Here is a 22543-nt window from a genome sequence, read left to right on the forward strand (position 1 = left end):
TGGTAAAAATATAAGTAAATAAAAAATAAAATAAACGCAAGTAAAAACTATTTTGTCACTTTAACCATATTCCCAGGAACGGGATGGAGGAGACATTGTAACCAGGCGTCGGGTTGTGATCACTTTCCAGTCTGCCTCCTTCACCTTACGACCCGATTCCTGAAAGTTGTAGAAACGAATTCGTGGTAAACCTTGAAAAAAGAAGAAGGTAGCGTCTTTTATTAGTAATCAAAATGTTATCGGTCCCGGCTTCGAACACCGCCACCACTCTAATTTTGATTAAAAATAATTAGCAGTGGTAGCCGAAGACTTCCGACGGCCTTATCAAGAGGGCAATCTCTCATCATTGGGGTGGGAAACTTCCCATAAAAGGTGGGAGAAACAGCAGTAATCGACGACATGAGAATGCAGAAGGCTACAGAAACCACTGCATTAAAAACACATGATATGTGGCCTGTTATTGAAGTGCTATGATGATCTCTCCATTGGCAAAATATTCCGGAATAATCCCCCATTCGGATATCCGGGATGGGACTGCCAGCTGGGAGCTAACCATGGCAAAAAGACTGACTAACCAACGAAAGGATAACATTCTACAAGTCGGGATATGGAATGTCCGAAGTTTGAACGTTGTAGGGAAGCTAGAAAATATGATAATGGAAATGCTAAGGCTCATCCTAGAAGACAAAGATTTCTGACCATGTGAGTATAGGGTAATATCAACAGCAGCAGAAAATGATACAACGAGAGGGTTTCGTTACGAATACAAAGAGTAGTTACTGTGTACAGTTGAATGATAAGAGTATTTTCATCTGAAACGACAACATAACAATACCATCATCAATAGATCAGTTATACATACCAACGTCGCAAGCTGAACATCAGGAGATAAAGGCTATACAGTATACTGAACCGTTAAATAAGTCTGTGAAAGGAGATGGAAATCTAATAGTCATGAGGGATTGGAATGCAGTTGTAGGGGGAAGAATAGAAGAAATGGTTCCCGGAGAATATATACCTGGTACTAGGAATAAAGAGAGCTGAAAGACTAACTCAGTTCTGCAATAAATTTCAGCAAGTAATAGTGAGGAGTCTGTTTAAGAATCGTAAGAGCAGGAGGGCTTTTGGAAAAGGCCACGAGATACGGTAAATTTCAGTTAGATTTCATGTTGAAGCAGATATTCCGAAATCAGTTACTGGGTTGTAAGGCGTACCCAGGAGGAGATATAGACTCAATTCACAATTTAGTAGTGATGAAGACTAGGCTGAAGTTTAAGAGACTTCCTGAATGAAATTTTCATTCTGCAGCGGGGTGTGCGCTCATATGAAACTTCCTGGCAGATTAAAACGATTAAACCGGTGTATGGGACCAAGACTCGAACTCGGGATCTTTACCTTCACCAGGCAAGTGTTCTACCAAGTCAGAAATCCAAGCACGGTTCACGAGCCGTCCTCACAATTTTACTTGAGCCATTGCCTCGTCTCCTACCTTCCAAACTTTGCCGAAATTCTGTGAAACTTGCAGCGGAGTTTGCGATTATATGAAACTTCCCGGCAGATTGAGATTGTGTGCTGGACCGAGGATCGAACTCGAGACCTTTGCTTTTCACGAGCACGTGCTCTACCATGTAAGCTACGCAAGCACGAGTCACAAGCCCTCACGTTTTCAAGAGACTTGTTAGGAATAATCAATGCACAAAGAAGTGGTAACGAATTACTTCGGAATGAAGAGATGTGGTTAAAATTCTGTAAGGCTATAGATACTGTGATAAGGAATAGCTCAGTAGGCATTACTCAATGACTTTCCGTCTATTACTACGAACTGTGACCTTCCCGCCAGGAGATCACGAATGCAGTCGCAAAGTCAAGGCGATATTCCATAGGCACGCAATTTGGTTAGAAGATACTAGCGAGGAACTGTGACGAAAACCTTCTGGAAATCTAAAAATATGGAAGCAATTTGACATCTCCTGTCGGTACCGCTCATTACTTCATGAGTATAAAGAGCTAGTTTTGTCTCACAAGAATGATATTTTCTGAATCCGTCCGGACTATGTTTCAATAAACCGTTTCTTTCGGGGTATTTCATAATGTTTCAAAACGCTAATGCAAATCGACGTTAGTGATGTGGGACTGTAATTCAGCGGATTACTCCTATTTCCCTTTTTGGATATTGGTGTGACTTCAGCAATCTTCCAGTCCTTAGGTACGGATCTTTCTATGACTGCTCAATATGGAGCTATTGCATCAGCATACTCTGAAAGGAATCTGACTGGTCTACAGTCTGGACCGAAGGCTTTGCCTTTATTAAGAACTTTTAGCTGCTTTTATACACCGAGGATATGTACTTCTTTGTCTCTCATCTTGGCGTTATTCTTGATTGCAATTCAGGAAAATGTACTTCGTGTTCTTTTGTGAAGGAATTTCGGAAAACCATGTTTAAAACTCTGCTTTAATTCCACTGTCATCAGTGACTTCACCATTGTTATCGCGCAGTGAAGGTACTGATTGCGCCATGTCATTGGTGAGATTGATGTATGACCAGAATCTCTTTGGGTTTTCTGTCAAATTCGGAGAAAGATGAGCGCTGATGACCACGCTGTTTAGCGCCCGTAAACCTCAAACACACACACACACTCGGAGAAAGAGTTTCGTTGTGGAAATTATTAAAAGCATTTCGCTTTGAAGTACGCGCTATGTTTCGAACTTCTGCAAAACTATGCCAATCTTTTCGATTTTGCGTTCTTTTAAATTTGATATGCTCTTTTCGTTGCTCACTTAATAATTTATGTGGTATATATCTTTCAACTGCCATCGATACTATCTTTTGATATCATTCGACATCTTTTATAAGCTTACATGATCGGATCGGAAGGACTAGAGACTGTCAGAAAAAGGCGTTAAGAAGATTTTTATCAGCTTCTTCAAATAGATGTAATTTGCGTTTCTTGTTGATGGCTGTGTGTGTTGCGGTATTCAGCCTAGCAGCAATTGCCTTGTGGTTGCTGATCCTGTAATCGTCGTGTTACTCCCTATTTGTCCTGGATTATTTGTTGCTAAGAGGTCAAGTAAGCTTTCGCAACCATTTACGCTTCGAGCGGGCTCATGAACTACTTGTTCACACTAATGTTCTGCGAAAGCATTCAGCACTTCAGCACAATTTCTGGAGACGTTTTATGCCTGCCGCCGGCTTTAAATGTACGGCCTTAAACGTATAACTTTTCCACAATATTGAGGATCGATTGAAGTCACCACCGACTGTGATTGCATGAGTGGGGTGCCTAGCGGGCGGCGTGGCCGCGCGGATTGAGGCGTCATGTGACGAACTGCACGGCCACGCCCACCAAAGTTCGGGTCCTCCCTCGGGCATGGGTGTGTGTTGTTCTTAGCATAAGTTACTTTAAGTAGTGTGTAAGTCTAGGGACCGATGACCTAAGCAGTTTGGTCCCTTAGGAATTACACACATTTTAATATTTTTTGGGGTACCGATTTAAAGTGAGACCCTCGTTTTGTTTGAACTGTTCAGTAAAACAATCCTATTAATAGTTAGTCCGATTGTCAAGTATAACTTCTACGCATACTATTTCGCAGCAAGTACACTCCTGGAAATTGAAAAAAGAACACCGTGAATTCATTGTCCCAGGAAGGGGAAACTTTATTGACACATTCCTGGGGTCAGATACATCACATGATCACACTGACAGAACCACAGGCACATAGACACAGGCAACAGAGTATGCACAATGTCAGCACTAGTACAGTGTATATCCACCTTTCGCAGCAATGCAGGCTGCTATTCTCCCATGGAGACGATCGTAGAGATGCTGGATGTAGTCCTGTGGAACGGCTTGCCATGCCATTTCCACCTGGCACCTCAGTTGGACCAGCGTTCGTGCTGGACGTGCAGACCGCGTGAGACGACGCTTCATCCAGTCCCAAACATGCTCAATGGGGGACAGATCCGGAGATCTTGCTGGCCAGGGTAGTTAACTTACACCTTCTAGAGCACGTTGGGTGGCACGGGATACATGCCGACGTGCATTGTCCTGTTGCAACAGCAAGTTCCCTTGCCGGTCTAGGAATGGTAGAACGATGGGTTCGATGACGGTTTGGATGTACCGTGCACTATTCAGTGTCCCCTCGACGATCGCCAGAGTTGTACGGCCAGTGTAGGAGATCGCTCCCCACACCATGATGCCGGGTGTTGGCCCTGTGTGCCTCGGTCGTATGCAGTCCTGATTGTGGCGCTCACCTGCAAGGCGCCAAACACGCATACGACCATCATTGGCACCAAGGCAGAAGCGACTCTCATCGCTGAAGACGACACGTCTCCATTCGTCCCTCCATTCACGTCTCTCGCGACACCACTGGAGGCGGGGTGCACGATGTTGGGGCGTGAGCGGAAGATGGCCTAACGGTGTGCGGGACCGTAGCCCAGCTTCATGGAGACGGTTGCGAATGGTCCTCGCCGATACCCCAGGAGCAACAGTGTCCCTAATTTGCTCGGAAGTGGCGGTGCGGTCCCCTACGGCACTGCGTAGGATCCTACGGTCTTGGCGTGCATCCGTGCGTCGCTGCGGTTCGGTCCCAGATCGACGGGCACGTGCACCTTCCGCCGACCACTGGCGACAACATCGATGTACTGTGGAGACCTCACGCCCCACGTGTTGAGCAATTCGGCGGTACGTTCACCCGGCCTCCCGCATGCCCACTATACGCCCTCGCTCAAAGTCCGTCAACTGCACATACGGTTCACGTCCACGCTGTCGCGGCATGCTGCCAGTGTTAAAGACTGTGATGGAGCTCTGTATGCCACGGCAAACTGGCTGACACTGACGGCGGCGGTGCACAAATGCTGCGCAGCTAGCGCCATTCAACGGCCAACACCGCGGTTTCTGGTGTGTCCGCTGTGCCGTGCGTGTGATCATTGCTTGTACAGCCCCCTCGCAGTTTCCGGAGAATGTATGGTGGGTCTGACACACCGGTGTCAATGTGTTCTTTTTTCCATTTCCAGGAGTGTATTTCAATTTCACTACAAGGTAAACTACTTATGGCAGCAATAAATACTCCACCACCAACTGCATTTAATCTATCCTTTATGAACACTGTTACGTCGCTTGAAAATTTTTTCTACTGAACTTATTTCCGGCTTTAGCTAGCGTTCCTTACCTATAACTATTTTAACTTCAGAGCTTTATAATAGGGCTTGGAGCTCTGATTCTTTCCCAACTCAGACAAGACAATTTACAACTACAATACCGATTGTTGTTACAACTACCTTACTGTGTTTTACCTGTCCCCTTTTAAACGGACGTCCTTTCTGTTGTTTCCTGAGACCCTCTAACCCAAAACACCGCCCAGCCTTTTCCACATTGCTCTCGCTACGCGTGTAGCCGCTTCCTGTAGACTTCTGATGTATTAAGCGGAACCAGAAAACCCATCTTCCGAACGGTGCAAATCAAGGAATCTGCAGCCTACACCATCAGAGAATCGACTGAGTCTCTGATTTCGACCCTCAACTCGGCTCTGCACCAAAGGACCACAGTCGGTTCTATCGACGATGCTGCAGATTGTGAGCTCCGCCCTAAACTCGTAAGCAAGACTGGCAGTCTGTACCACTGCCGTTAGCGGCACAAATCTTCAAAAAAGTTTCGCAGATAGCAAGAGCCATAAGTGAGTGAATTATCGCACAATCAGCTTAACAGCTCATCCATCCAAGCTGTTGATAACAATAATACACAGAAGACCGGAAAGGAAAATTAATGATCAGTTAGATGACGATGTCTTTGACATCAGGAAACGTAAAGGCACCAAAAAGCCAGTTCTGACGTTGCGGTTGATAATCGAAGCAAGACAGAAGAAAAATCAAGGGACGTTCACAGGATGTGTCAACCGTGATAAAGCATTCTACAATGTAAAATGGTGTAAGAATGAAATTCTGAGTAATGTAAGTGTAAGCTGTAGAGAAAGTCGGGTAATAAGTATGAGTTGGAACCAAGAGAAAGCGATAATTGTCGAAGACCATGAACAAAATGCTCGGATTAAAAAGGGTGTAAGACAGAGACACAGTCTTTTATCCCTCCTGTTCTGTCTGTACATCGAGAAGCAATGACTGAAGTAAAAAAAAGGTTCAAGGCTTGGATTGAAATTCAAGGTGAAAAGGTATTAATGATAAGGTGCGCTGATGACATTCCTGTTCTTAGTGAATGTGGAGAGGAGTTACGAGAGGTGATGAACGTAATGAAGATTCTAATGACTACAAAATATGGACTGAGAGTAATTCGAGGAACGACGAAAGTATTAAGGAACAACAGTATTCAGAAAAGCGAGAAACTTAACATAAGATTTTGTGATTTAGGCAGCAAAATAACCCATGACGGATAGAGCACGCAGACATGGAAAGCGAGCTATGACTGGCAAAAAGGGCATTCCTGCCCAAGGGAAGTCTACTAGTGTCAAACAGAGGCGTTAATTTGAGAAAGAAATTTCTGAGAATGTAAGTTGAGGGCATAGCATTGTGTAGTAGTGAAAATGGCTCTTAGCATTATGGGACTTAACTGCTGAGGCTATCAGTTCCCTAGAACTTAGAACTACTTAAAACTAACTAAGCTAAGGAGAACACACACATCTAAGCCTGAGGCAGGATTCGAACCTGCGACCGTAGCATTCGCGCGGTTCCTGACTGTAGCGTCTAGAACCGCTCGGCCACTCTGGCCGCCTATAGTAGTGAAACATGAACTATGTCAGCATAAAAGAAGTGGATAGAAGCATTTGAGATGTGGTGTTACAGAAGAATGTTGAAAATTAGGTCGACTGATAAGGTAAGGAATGAGAAGATTCTCCATAGAATCGGCGAGGGAAGGTATATATGGGAAACAAAGACAAGAAGACGGAACGGGATGGTAGAGAATCTGTTAAAATATTACGGAATGACTTCCATAGTACTAGAGTGATCTACAGAGGGCAGAAACTGTAGAGGAAGATAAAGATAAGCAAATAATTGAGTACATACGTTACACGTCTGCTCTGAGATGAAGCGATTTTGCATAGGAGAGTAACTCATGGCAGGCAGCATCAGACCAATCAGAAGACTGATGATTCAAAAAAAGAAAAGTTCGCAGTGAAAAGATGTATGGTGTTAGTGGTCAGATTTATGATACCTACAAACGCTAAGTCGAAGATTAAGAAACAAATATCTATATTAAGAAACGTATAACTCAGTGTCGTTCTATTTTTACAGAGAGGAATGAATGAGGGAAGTGAGCGAAGATCTGAGAAGAGAAGAAAGAGTTAAGGGAGTAAATATACCAATCATAAGATTAGCATAGAACGTAACCACTCTGGTTGCAAACAAGAAACAACTGAAGTCCTTCTGAATGGAAGATTTTGCACATGGAGAGAGTTAGAAGGAAAAAGGGTAAGATGAAAGTTTAGAAGGAGATCACTGACTACATTAATTCTGAGAAAACATAGTAGTAGAATAAATGAAAGAATACCCTACCACAAATGAAGTGTATATAGGATAGTCGAAGTAAGACCTGTAGTGGAAGTATATCCGTTGGGATGGTGATAAATTTTTTCCACGACCCGTCATCGTTTCGCAAAAAGTATACACCTGGAGCAGGGTTTTATGTGGTATTGAAACGTTTGCTATTTGGCACCCGCAGAAGGAGATAGTAGAAGAATTTGCATTGTAGATCTAACGAGGGCACTGAGAATTACGTAAGCAATCAGAAGAAGGGTCAGTGGACATGAGGCGCGGGCCAAGAACAGTTAGCTTTGTGAGTAACGAAACCTTAGACGGGAGAAACCTAATCGTCACAGAAATACTGTAAGGTACAAAACGCATTGCAGTGGATATTACGTAAGTACAGATGACAACACTGCGAGACAGAAAAACATTTAAGATGGGGAAAAGCAGTCGAAAGATGTTTAAGAAAATAAAAGATCCATCCTGTGGTAGCATGAGCGGTGTAGGGAGGCATGGACTGACCCCGTTCCGGAATGCAGACCCACATTATCTCGGCAATTGGAACGCCGTGGTGTGTTGTCTGTAGCGATGCATTATGAACACTATTGTCGCTGCCTCTCAATAGGTCCCGTGAGACAGTGTACATTCTAGTTCAGATCTCTCTATAGCGATAGGGGCCACAGAGATAACGGGAATCGATACAGGTTTATACCGCAGCGCAAACTGCTGGACTAGGTACACAAAATTAGCCGCGTTACGTACGGAGCAGCGACGGCAAATGTTTAATGACGATCGACGTACTCTGAGGGAACAGTCCGCCGTACACTGTAACGCACCCGCTAATATGTGGCTACTCGCACAGTTGTACACGCGGATTTTCTGTTAGGTACACAACAGAGACATTTGACATACATTTCTGCATTTTACCATGAACGCCCTAAGCGAGTTACCAAGCATAAAACTCATTCCGATAAATACACATTCTACAAAGAAAATGTTATTGTAGTAGGCTTGCAGAACGAACCGGTTTTGAACTTGAACCAAGCTGAACATTTATGTATAAACATCTCAAATATTCAAATAACTTACGAGAATGCAACCGGGTGCCGTCGTCGACAATCGCCGATATTTCGACAGGTACACACCCTGTAATTTTCAAGGCAAAACTGCAAGCAAGTAAGTAAAGTGGCTTTTCATACTAAGTCAAATTGCCCTGGGGAAAAATCATTTCAAATGAACTCGTTACACACCGACATTAGGAACACGTGCCTCCCCTCCTAAAGTGTTGGGCCACTTTTTTAGTATTTCCGTATAACTTTCATTCTCTTCTGAATCGCTTTATCGAAAAGTGATGCACTGAAATAACCTTATCTAAGCTTTGTTCACTTATTACATTTCTTGCCTCCTTTCCTTCGTATTCAGTCTGATGTAACTTCATTCTCTTTCTTATTTATACACCAGTAACCAATAATTCGCTTTCAATGATTCAAGTTTATTCTTTTCCGGTATTTTGAATTTTCTCATTTAATTTGTATGAACTGGCCTTATTATAAACGCACTGTTTTGAAAATGTATTCTGTAGCGTTAAAGAACGACCTGGGATCAATAGATTCATTGCATAATGCAGATCGTTTTCCTCAGTAACGCTACTTTCTGTTTCTTTTCTTTTGTTTTTAATTTGAGCATCGAATGTAGTATTATATCTCAACAGCAAAACTTAGTTTATTATCTAACAGTGTTCACTCAATTTTGTTGTATAGAGTCTGATTAGTTTCGTTGATACTGTTAACTATTAACACAACTCTGATCGAGGAGTCCATCAAAGACTGTGTGCATAAAACTTTCCTGCGTGGCAGTCAATGAGAAGGCAAGCTATTCCACAAATTATGGACTGGTTGATGAGAAGCTGTAACTGAAGGGATATGGTCGATGAGAAGTTGTAACTGAAGGAGACAAAATTAAAATAACTGTCGCAGACGTTCATTGGAAACTCTGCACTCGGTGACAGACCAAAGCTGTTTGTTTTATCACTAACCTCTGTTAGGAATGTGGCATCGGAAGAAGTGGAATCCATCGATAAAATACAATGGAAATACTCGTAGCTCTCAAACAACTCAAGAAATGTACGTCCGATCACGGAAGAGTTGCTTAATAAAGCAGGAGGTACACTTCTACATTACGAAATAAAAGTCTCTAGGAAGAAAAGATTTCAGAATGATGGGAAAATGCAGAATTCCTTTGCCTCTCTGACAAAGGTGACAACAAGAACATTGACAATTACAATCTCTTTAATCTTTTCTGTACGCTTCACAAACTACTAACAGAAATCGTTACTAACCACCTGAGTCAGAACGATTACTTTAGCCAGCGGTACATACACTGACAGAGAAGTATAAGGGTTATAATATCAGTCTTCATATGGCCTTCGTATACTACCAGAAGACGTTCAGCATCACCGACACCTGGGCAGCAGTACTACAGTTATACCATCATAATCCCACACATTTACGAGAATGTCTTTTCTCCAAGTGAGAATAAAGGATAACTGGAACAATGGAAAGGTTTCCGTGAGAAAATGTAGCATAGACAGAAAACGTCTCAACCATCTTCATTTCACAGATGATATCCTTTTGAGGAGTGGCACAAACAAACAGTCAAAAATCACCCGAGAAATAATGTTTTCCAATCTGTAGGACTCAAACTTAATCTTCAGAAGACCTGTCAATATTGCGTATCCAGTGAAAACCCTTTTCTGGAGGTAGTAAGCAAATATATTTATTCCTGCGTAAAATACAACTGAGGTAAAATAACCAGACAGTACAGATCATCAGGTAAACTGGTCTCATGTGAATGGTATTCGCTAAATTTTGTTACATTCTCCGCCAATAGACAAACCCTAGAAATTTAAAACGGATGGTTTATGACTCATGCGTCCTGCTGATTACAAAATGCGGGCTCGGAACAGTGTCGCAACAAGCAGCGCAAATCAACTCCGGGTGTGTCAAAGAGCAGTAGAGAGATCAAATCTTGGAGTGAGTCTGGGAGACGGGATCAAGAAGGAGGTAATAAGGAGAAGAGCGGGGAGCGCTGAGCAGGACGGTGCAGTGGCGTCCTTGGAGTCAAAGAAAAGTGTCGGACATTCTCTGGCGAGATGGTGAGACGACGTACGCTATACCCAGCTAAGTCTAGTACAGAAATATTCGAAAGAGGCGTATGTCCTGCAATGGATCTATAGAGGCAGAGAAGAATATGAAATAACGTGTACTTGATAATCCAACTAACTCCCCATGAACCATGTGTCTAGCCGTTGGGCGGGAGTGGGGGAGGAGGGGGTGGGGGAAGGAGGGGGGGGCGGAAAGGGTGCCTTGAGCACCTCTACGGTAAGAGATTGCCATACCGTAGGTACAAAGATATCGGATGGGTATCCATGGAGAGGCCAATTGTAGGGACAATAGTCTAAGTAATTGGCTAAACTATAGATACTGTTTATTTAAATTGGTTTCGACTCGTATGTCATTCTCTTTCTACGTACTGACGCAGTAATCGGTTAAGTAGTTATATAAGCATTGGGGTTGACGTAACTGTCACAATCCATTTAGCCAACAAATAATAGATGTGAGTAGTAAATCAAAATCTCTTTACTCAAATTTAGTGTTCTCCCTGATGCCATATCCCAATAACATGGAAAATGTGAGAATAGTTGCTTTGTAACATTATTCAACGTGGACTTGATATAATGGGAATGTAAACGGTTTGGAAACTGAATCCATAATGTTTCCTGATCAGATGAAGTTGTGGATAAAATATCCGGAGGTAAAATATTCCCCATTGGGATTCTGAGTGATGACTACTCATGACGAAGTTTTCGTCAGAAGAAACATGAGTAGCTCGCTATAGGTCTTTACGTGGAATATGGAATTAGGTAGGCGGATCAGAGAATTCTAAAGAAGAGTTGGATAGCTTGATGTTAATTATAGTGGAAATTAGTGAATGGCAGGATAGATTGCATTTTGGTCAGGTTCCTACAACCTTACCAATACAAAATCGAATATGGGTAATGCAGGATTATTTGTAAATCTGATAATTAATAAGACATAGGAAAGCGGGAAAAGTACTGTGAACAACATCGTCAATGTATTATCCCATCCTAGTGTAATCGCAAAGGCAACACCTACTACACTAGTGAGAGTTTATATGACGACAAGGTATGTCACAAATTATGTAGAGATTGAATTGATGTATGAGATAAAAGAAATTACTCAGACAGTCAAGGGAGACTATTATGAAATTTTGATTCACGGCGAATATGTTTGCAGATAATACAAGTATAGAAATAAATAAAAGCAGTTGCCATTTTATTGAAAAGGAAGGTAATGAAGTATTTGCAATTATCAATGGAAGATTGAATACATGCAAACTGTCAATTAATTTACTTTTAACCAGACTCATCATAACTAGTACAGCATAACTCACAGAACTTCATGAACCTAAAAAAAAAAAAAATTAAAAAAATCTTCTCTAACAGTGATATTCAAGACGCAGAAAATATTACGTTTTTGTGACCACGAAAAAAATAACTTCCTTGATTGGAGAAGTCAACTGCTTAGAAATGATGAAATACCTATGTTTTCAGTATGTATGAAGGATTTAAAAATGAGTAAATCAGTCTACTCTGAACAATTTCAGTAACTCATGAGTACTGGAACCATTTTTGGGTGACTCTAACGGAATATAATATGTATTATTTCCTCTTTGCTGAAGTTTTCATGTAGAATACTTATACTCAATGGTCCCTCAGCCTCCATTCCAAATTCGTTTTTGTTAAAGCTTTCGCCATCTCCTGGAGACCTGGAGGTGATTTAGAGCGCATGGGAATTTTCCCCTTCAGTCCCAGCGAAATACCATCACTAATATTTCTTCATTCTTCCACATCCCTGAGTGATATGCTATAGCAGAATCTAAAAGAAACTGAGGCCTTGCATTCCTATACATACAAGAAATTCCAAAAGTTAAAGCTGAGGAACATCATGTTCATCAATGTCTTCTGTTTTGTCAACCCCAACGAAAACCACCTGCACCACACGTGCGAGAGCAGAAAAATTCAGCCTGCTATATGACTTCACGAGTTTATCTCACTCATGCAAGGGGAAGACGAAATTGCGTTTTCAAAACTCTCAATGAAAGGAGGTCAAAGGTTGCAGACATGCGCTGGATGTTCAAGCGAAGGCTTCAAATTCAGAAGAGCATTCATCATCACCTGAAGCTGGTTCAGAATAAGAAAACGTACCTCACGGTTTCTGACACATCAAATATCATGACCCTAGATCTACGAAGAAGAAGGAATGGTTTAGGAGTGATAAGCACAAGGAGTGGTTTCACGAAATTTGTGTGGGAGCTGCTGGTTGTAACCAATTCCGCTACGGGAAATGCATGCAACAACACTGGGACACATAAAAAGGACTGTCTTCCGTATTGTCTAGAACTCTATGACAGTTTACAGTGAACCGCATAGTCCTACATACGATCCACATACCACAACAAATTTTCAAATCTTCCCGTGTTACAACATTTTAAGTTTTGGAATTATGAGTGGAGAAGAATAGACCTTGAAGCAATTTACATTTAGCATACGAAACTTATTAATATTACATTGGTGATTGATTTTCTAGCGTGTCTATTTTGCATTTTGGTATCCCGTTTACTATGGGTTAATTTAATTGCCATTTTTATTTGTAGTTTACTGTTGCTATTAAGTTTACACGTTCTCATTTTGTCATTTGGAGATAGTGAGTGGACTGTGGACACTAGAAAATGGAGTGCCAAGTGGAGACATCGCAGCATTTCCGACACATTCTTCTGTTGGAGTTCAGTAGAGGGGTTACAGCAGCTGAGACAGCCAGTAATATTTGGGCCGTGTATGGGGACAATGCCACTGGACACAGCACGAAAATAAAATGGTTTTCTCGTTTTAAGACGGATTGTTTTTCTATTAGTGACTCTCCACGTTCATGAAGATCCTTGGGGCTTAATGAAGATCGGTCAGCTACATTAATTCAAAATTATCCACATCAGTGTAGTCGAGAACTGGCAGATGTGACGAACTGTGATCATTCCACCACCGTACGACATTTGCATGCAGTGGGACTGTTCCAAAGTCGGGTGTGTGGGTACCACACGCTCAAAGCCAAAATCACAAATAATAGCGGGTGGCCATAGAACATCTCTGCTTGCTTGCCGTCATTCCCCTCGTAAAAAATTCCGACCATTCCTATCATGAGTCGTTACTGGTGACGATTTTTCTTTATGCTAATACACTACTGGCCATTAAAATTGCTACACCACGAAGATGACGTGCTAGAAACGCGAAATTTAACGGACAGGAAGAGGATGCTGTGATATGCAAATGATTAGCTTTTCAGACCATTCACACAAGGTTGGCGCCGGTGGCGACACATTAAACTTGCTGACATGAGGAAAGTTTCCAACAGATTCCTCATACACAAACAGCAGTTGACCGGCGTTGCCTGGTGAAACGTTGTTGTGATGCCTCGTGTAAGGAGGAGAAATGCCTACCATCACGTTTCCGACTTTGATAGACGCCGGATTGTAGCCTATCGCGATTGCCGTTTACCGTATCACGACATTGCTGCTCGCGTAGGTCGAGATCCAATGACTGTTAGGAGAATATGGAATCGGTGGGTTCAGGAGGGTAATGCGGAACGCCGTGCTGGATCCCAACGGCCTCGTATCATTAGCAGTCGAGGTGACAGGCATCTTATCCTCATGGCTGTAACGGATCGTGCAGCCATGTCTCGATCATTCAGTCAACAGATGGGGACGTTTGCAAGACAACAACCATCTGCACGAACAGCTCGACGACGTTTGCAGCATCATTGACTATCAGCTCAGACACCGTGGCTGCGGTTAAGCTTGACGCTGCATCACAGGCAGGAGCGCCGGCGATGGTGTACTCAACGACGAACCTATGTGCACGATTGGCAAAACGTCATTTTTTCGGATGAATCCAGGTTCTGTTTACAGCATCATGATGGCCGCATCCGTGTTTGGCGACACCCCGGTGAACGCACATCGGGAGTGTGTATTCGTGTACGACAGTATGGCGATAACGTGGTGGTAGGCATTTCTCCTCCTTACACGAGGTATCACAACAACGTTTCACCAGGCAACGCCGGTCAACTGCTGTTTGTGTATGAGGAATCTGTTGGAAACTTTCCTCATGTCAGCAAGTTTTAGGTGTCGCCACCGGCGCCAACCATGTGTGAATGGTCTGGAAAGCTAATCATTTGCATATCACAGCATCCTCCATACATCATGATGGTATGGGGTGCCATTGGTTATACGCCTCGGTCACCTCTTGTTCGCACTGACTGCACTTTGAACAATGGACGTTACATTTCAGATGTGTTACGACACGTGGCTCTACCCGTTATTCGATCCCTCCGAAAGCCTACATTTTAGCAGGGTAATGCACGACCGCATGTTGCATTTCCTGTACGGACCTTTCTGCATACAGAAAATGTTCGAATGCTGCCCTGGCCAGCACATTCTTCAGATCTCTTGCCAGTTGAAAACGTCTAGTCAATGGTGGCCGAGCAACTGGCTCGTCACAATTAGCCAGTCACAACTCTTGATGAACTGTTATATCGTGTTGAAGCTGCATGGGCAGCTGTACCTGTAAACGACATCCAAGCTCTGTATAACGCAATGCCCAGGCGTTCAAGCCCGTTATGACAGCCAGCGGTGGTTGTTCTGGGTACTGATTTCTCAGGACCTATGCACCCAAATTGCGTAAAAATGTAATCACATGTAAGTTCGAGCAAAATATATTTGTCTAATGAATACCCGTTTATCATCTGCATTTCTTCTTGGTGTAGCAATTTTAAGGACCAGTAGTGTATAACGAAAAGAATAGAATGGCTAAGGGAAAACAAACCAGCAACTCCCCACAAGAATGACCTGCGTGGATCGACAAATGATGTTATGGATCTTGCGGAACACCGGCGGTATGATGTACGAGTACTATGAATTACTTCCCTGAAGTGTAACCACCACTGAGAAAATTCTTTGTCACTAACTGAGAGGTCTTGTAGCCTTGCCGGCTATTGTGGCCGAGCGGTTCTAGGCGCTTCAGTCCGGAACCGCGAGACCGCTATGGTCACAGGTTCGAATCCTGCCTCGGGCATGGATGTGTGTGATGTCCTTAGGTTAGTTAGGTATAAGTAGTTCTAAGTTCTAGGAGACTGATGACCTCAGATGTTGAGTCTCATAGTGCTCAGAGCCATTTGAACCAATCTTGCAGCCTTAATTTGAGAACACCGATCTGGAAGTCAGCGAGAAGCGATTTTACTCCACGATAATACCTATCCGCATTCCGACAGACTGACAAAAAGCACTGCACAAGAGTTGGGATGAGAAGTCATTCCACATCCAACTTATTCTTGCACCCGCACATTTTCACCTTTTCCGTTCTTTATCGAGCAATCTTCAAGTAACTTCCTCTCTATATGAAAATGAGCTTCGAACATGGCCCAACGAGATCTTGGCCTGGAAATCACGAGATTGCTACAGTTGTGAATCGAAAAGTTTCTCCAGCGTTGGCAGACTGTTGTAAATAGCGAAGGAGAATATATTACTGATAACTAAAGTCTCTGTTATGTGTATCTATAGCGTTTATTAAACACATGGAAAAACGCTACGATCGTATGCACCTACCCAATAGATAGGAACATTCCCTTAGAGTCTATGTCTACGGGACGTACAGCATCTAAAATATTCCAAGGCAGAGTAATTGTGATAAATATTCCAAGATTGAACTCCCTTTGTTTGGGATGAATTTCTGATATCACGTAAAATACCTGCTCAAACCTTCCACGGAACAATTCGGCATTTGTGTAACAAGAATAGCACCATGGCCAGCTGTACAGTTTTCTTCTCTGGAGATTTCCATCAGCTCTTATAAGATATCGCAACAGGGACGAGGGCAGACGAAGTCAATCCATCTGCTATTACCAGTTTGCATTATATGCTAATATAACTCTACAATTAATAAAATGAATGAAAATTGCAATACCGAACGGAAATTAAACAACAAATTTAGAAACTTTTATTTTTCAATATATTTGCTTCCGGGAGGTGGTCTTGCTGCCAGTTGAACAGTGGAATGTCTGTTATTACGATGCGAATGTAAGGGCAAATCATCGTGAAGTTCACGAGCGAAAAAATCTTTGAGCCCACCGGGAATCTAATTAAGGTCCTTTCACTTAACAATCCGCCATGCTAACCACACATCTTTCGAAGGTGCACTAAAATTTAGTCTTAAAACTTAAAACATTATCGAACTGCTGGAATTCCCCGGATTGCTATCTCGTGAGTATCGACGACGATAACAAGCATAAATAGTCGGGGTTCTCAGTTCCTGGGATGAAATGACTACATGCATAATTAAGTTTGGATGGAACTCTCAGAGCGCGACTTCCACTATAACTTGTCCAGTTTAGAATTACTGTGACTAATTAGCATCCAAGAGGTACACATCCTCTATAAAGGGACAGAAGTATGTATGTTGTTAGGTAAACTGGTAGAGAAAAGCTGGGATACTGTACCCTGCTTCGGAGAGTGTATACTGCTCTCTTCGGTTCTCGAGAGTGGAGCGCTCGATTCGCTAAGGCCTGTGGTTTCAGGCGAGCCGCACGCACCTTGTTCGTGCAGCCAGGCGGCGTACAGCGCGAGTCGGTCGGCGGTGGTGGCCGGGGACAGCGCCAGCCTGGCGAGCAGGCTGCCCGCGCTGCCGCGGTCGCCGGCCTCGGTGTAGAGGCGCGCCAGCAGGCGCTGCGCCGGCAGGTAGCCGGGGTCCAGCCGCGCGCAGCGCTCCAGGACGCGCACCGCCTCCGCGCTGCGGTTCTCCCTCCTGCACACACGTACACACATGCACACACCCGGCGCACTCCTCACATGTGTCTGGGCAGCGCGAAGTGCGGCGAAAAGTCGCAGAACAGCACACCGAGGGCAACAGCCGTCCGAGCAATTCTGCTACACCCCATAACTACAGGGTGGTCCATTGATAGGGCCAAATATCTCACAAAATAAGCGTCAAACTACAAAACTACAAAGAACGAAACTCGTCTAGTTTCAAGGGGGAAACCAGGTGGCACTATGGTTGGCTCGCTAGAAGGCGCCGCCGTAGGTCAAACAGTTATCAACTGCGTTTGTTTTTAACAGGAACCCCCGTTTTTTATTACATATTCGTGTAGTACGTAAAGAAATATCAATGTTTTAGTTGGACCACTTTTTTCGCTTTGTTCTAGAAGGCGCTGTAATAGCCGCAAACGTATATATACACTCCTGGAAATGGAAAAAAGAACACATTGACACCGGTGTGTCAGACCCACCATACTTGCTCCGGACACTGCGAGAGGGCTGTACAAGCAATGATCACACGCACGGCAAAGCGGACACACCAGGAACCGCGGTGTTGGCCGTCGACTGGCGCTAGCTGCGAAGCATTTGTGCACCGCCGCCGTCAGTGTCAGCCAGTTTGCCGTTGCATACGGAGCTCCATCGCAGTCTTTAACACTGGTAGCATGCCGCGACAGCGTGGACGTGAACCGTATGTGCAGTTGACGGACTTTGAGCGAGGGCGTATAGTGGGCATGCGGGAGGCCGGGTGGACGTACCGCCGATTTGCTCAACACGTGGGGCGTGAGGTCTCCACAGTACATCGATGTTGTCGCCAGTGGTCGGCGGAAGGTGCACGTGCCCGTCGACCTGGGACCGAACCGCAGCGACGCACGGATGCACGCCAAGACCGTAGGATCCTACGCAGTGCCGTAGGGGACCGCACCGCCACTTCCCAGCAAATTAGGGACACTGTTGCTCCTGGGGTATCGGCGAGGACCATTCGCAACCGTCTCCATGAAGCTGGGCTACGGTCCCGCACACCGTTAGGCCGTCTTCCGCTCACGCCCCAACATCGTGCAGCCCGCCTCCAGTGGTGTCGCGACAGGCTTGAATGGAGGGACGAATGGAGACGTGTCGTCTTCAGCGATGAGAGTCGCTTCTGCCTTGGTGCCAATGATGGTCGTATGCGTGTTTGGCGCCGTGCAGGTGAGCGCCACAATCAGGACTGCATACGACCGAGGCACACAGGGCCAACACCCGGCATCATGGTGTGGGGAGCGATCTCCTACACTGGCCGTACACCTCTGGTGATCGTCGAGGGGACACTGAATAGTGCACGGTACATCCAAACCGTCATCGAACCCATCGTTCTACCATTCCTAGACCGGCAAGGGAACTTGCTGTTCCAACAGGACAATGCACGTCGGCATGTATCTCGTGCCACCCAACGTGTTCTAGAAGGTGTAAGTCAACTACCCTGGCCAGCAAGATCTCCGGACCTGTCCCCCATTGAGCATGTTTGGGACTGGATGAGGCGTCGTCTCACGCGGTCTGCACGTCCAGCACGAACGCTGGTCCAACTGAGGCGCCAGGTGGAAATGGCATGGCAAGCCGTTCCACAGGACTACATCCAGGATCCCTACGATCGTCTCCATGGGAGAATAGCAGCCTGCATTGCTGCGAAAGATGGATATACACTGTACTAGTGCTGACATTGTGCATGCTCTGTTGCCTGTGTCTATGTGCCTGTGGTTCTGTCAGTGTGATCATGTGATGTATCTGACCCCAGGAATGTGTCAATAAAGTTTCCCCTTCCTGGGAGAATGAATTCACGGTGTTCTTAGTTCAATTTCCAGGAGTGTACGTGGTATCACGCAACATACCGCCAGTGCGGACGGTATTTGCTTCGTGATACATTACCCGTGTTAAAATGGACCGTTTACCAGTTGCTGAAAAGGTCGATATCGTCTTGATGTATGGGTGTTATGATCAAAATGCCCAACGGGCGTGTGCTATGTATGCTCCTCCGTATCCTGGACGACATCATCCAAGTGTTCGGACCGTTCGCCGGATAGTTACGTTATTTAAGGAAACAGGAAGTGTTCAGCCACAAGGGAAACGTCAACCACGACCTGCAACAAATGATGATGCCCAAGTAGGTGTTTTAGCTGCTGTCGCGGCTAACCACACATCAGACACTCTATATACTCCTTCCACCTTTCTAGTTTCCCTTCTTTGCTTAGAACTGGGTTTCCATTTGAGCTCTTGATATTCATACAAGTAGTTCTCTTTTCTCCAAAGGTCTCTTTAGTTTTCCTGTAGGCAGTGTCTGTCTTATCCCTAGTGAGATAAGCCTCTACATCCTTACATTTTTCCTCTAGGCATCCGTGCTTAGCCATTTTGCACTTCCTGTCGATCTCATTTTTCAGACTTTTATATTGCTTTTTGCCTGCTTCATTTACTGCATTTTTATATTTTCTCCTTTCATAAGTTAAATTCAGTATTTATTCTGTTACCCAAGGATTTCTACTAGCCCTCATCATTTTACCTACTTGATCTTCTGCTGCCTTCACTACTTCATCCCTCAAAGCTACCCATTCTTCTTCTACTGTATTTCTTTCCCCCATTCCTGCCATTTGTTCCCTTACGCTCTCCCTGAAACTCTGTACAACCTCTGATTTAGTCAGTTTATCCAGGTCCCATCTCCTTAAATTCCCACCTTTTTGCAGCTTCTTCAGTTTTAATCTACGAGCTCCAGATATCAGATAGGAATAATCCACTGAACTGCGTCTCACCAACGTCGATTTGTAGCAGGATTTTGCAACGTACGCTGTGTTCGTAAGTTATGACCTTACTCAGGGAATATGATTTATTGACAAATAACACGTATTCATAAAATATCGTTCTCGTGAAACAAATCTAGCTCTTTATTCACATGAAGTAATGACTCCTATCAACAGGGGATGTCAGGCAGGTTCCGTTTTTCTAGATCCCAGAGCGAGTTCTAATCGAATTGCATGCCTACGGAGTATTACCTCAGTTGTGCGACTGGATTCGTGGTTCCGCGTGTGAAAGGTCACAGTTCGCATTAATTGACGGAAACTCATCGAGTAAAGCAGAAGTAATCTGGCACAGTTCGCAGTAACTGACGGAAACTCATCGACTAAAACCGAAGTAATACGAGTATCTGGCGTCCCCAAGAAAATGTTAAATGGCCTCTCCTGTTCCCGATCCATAAACGATTCGGGAAACATTCTGAGCAGCCCTCTTACATCATTTACTGATGAGGGTGTTATTTACCGTCTTTTAAAGTGATCATATGGTCAAAAGCAATTGCAAAATGATTCAGATGATATATCTGCATGGCAAACGTTACAGCACCAATTAATCATACATTTTGATTTCTAATGATCGTAAGATGTTAACCGGTTGATAGCAAGACTAGGTTTTCCGGAACTGTTGTCTGGTGGCTCTTCTTACAGACGAAAGTATGGATAATTGTTCAGTTTGTCAGTAACGATAACATATTAGTTTACCACGAGAAAAAAAAATTAATCACAGTCAGCTAAAAAGTAATTTGGTTCAACTGTATGTGAGATAATGTAAAATGAACAAGGTTGCGTAGGCTTATCTCTAAATACCACTTATACTTCCTTGGTAATTTCTTTTCCTCAGTACATTTGGCTAAATGGCTGTGTAGAGTAGTTATAGAATTAACAGTTTTCCGATATCAAATGAGAATTTTCATGAGCAGCAATACTTACGTTACAATACTAAGTAACTGAATCCTGCAGATATAGAAGGGTTAAAAATGGAACATTCTGGATATCGGAAAAATTTAAGAACGAATAACATGTGAAATATTTGGTTTTTAGAAAAGATAAAATACTTATCGAAAAGAGGAACTTTCAAACGAGTTGTGTCAATACACTCAGAGTTACTTACCACGTCACATCTTTTCCCATTTCAACGTGGTTACTCTGAGACTTAAATTCTTAGTATCTATTCTTGCTACTTATCTCCGAGGAAGGTTATTACTCATTATCAGTAACTGAGAAATTGCGTTTTCGGATAATCAAACTTTATGAAATTAATTGCAAATAAGAAGGTAACTATTTTATGTAAGTATCGGATACACATCATTAAGAAAACGAGACGAAATGAAAGAAAAAATTTTATTTTCGTAAAGGAATAGGAGAATAAATGGGTTTATTCCAACGTGTTTTGTTACTATGTCACGAGTGTGAAAATCAAAAGCGAGAATTAGTGTTTGTTATGAACGCAAAAGAGATATATTATAGAAAGTTAAGGTAAAATGTGTAAAACTGAATTACTTACGTAGAAAAGTTCATGACGAAATGGGGTTATTAGTTAATTAGTATTAGTAAGTATTAAAAGAGACGATGAGACAATGTCAATGCCTATAGCTGTAATTTCAGTCACATTGAGATGCTATTTCTGTGTAGTGCGGTGAGAAACTTCCTCTCTTCGAATTTGAGCTTGCAACATAATTACGAATACATAAACGTGACAACAGTGAGCTGTAAAGTGACCTTCATCATTCAATGACACCCTCTGTGCGAACCAGCATCGATTCCGACAACATCTGTCACATGATACACGACTCACGCCTTTGTAACATGACATCGTACACGCCATACATGAGGGTAGTCAGAAACATGCAATATTTTCCGACTTTTGAAAAGCATTTTTGTAGTGCGACACAATCCCCTATCAGCGAAAGCATGATCATGTAGGGTATGAAGCGTAATTTGTGTCAGGACTAATAACTAATTCACGGGAAGAGCACAGAGTGTTATCATGGATGGAGAGTCATCTAGAGACGCAGAAATAACTTCAAGTGTGTCCCGAGAAACTGTGTTCGGCTCCTCACTGTTCATTTTGTAATTCAATAACATTGCACACGCTATTACTAGTAACTCATACTTTTGCGAGTATGTTGTTATCCACTGTCTGACAAAAGTTGCAATAATATTCAGTCTGATCTTTATGAACATTTTAATGTCTTGCACTAACTGGCAATTTGCTTTTCTGCACTTCACAAAACAAAGAAACGTTACTTTATGACTGTAATATCAATGACTTATAAGCAGTGGTGTGGAAATCAGCCACAGCCCAGATGCAACTCCGGGC

General features: G+C 43.5%; 1 protein-coding gene across 1 annotated transcript in view; it reads right to left on the bottom strand.

Moving 5' to 3' along the window:
- The window catches only part of LOC126282459 (translation initiation factor IF-2-like), a 117041-nt gene that overhangs the window by 21254 nt on the left and 73244 nt on the right, over nucleotides 1–22543 (bottom strand). The window contains exon 4 of the mRNA XM_049982115.1: nucleotides 17188–17399. Within this exon, the coding sequence (XP_049838072.1) occupies nucleotides 17188–17399 (212 nt within the window). The remainder of the gene's footprint in view (nucleotides 1–17187; nucleotides 17400–22543) is intronic.

Source organism: Schistocerca gregaria, chromosome 7 (genome assembly GCF_023897955.1).
Source record: "Schistocerca gregaria isolate iqSchGreg1 chromosome 7, iqSchGreg1.2, whole genome shotgun sequence".
NCBI lineage: Eukaryota > Metazoa > Arthropoda > Insecta > Orthoptera > Acrididae > Schistocerca > Schistocerca gregaria.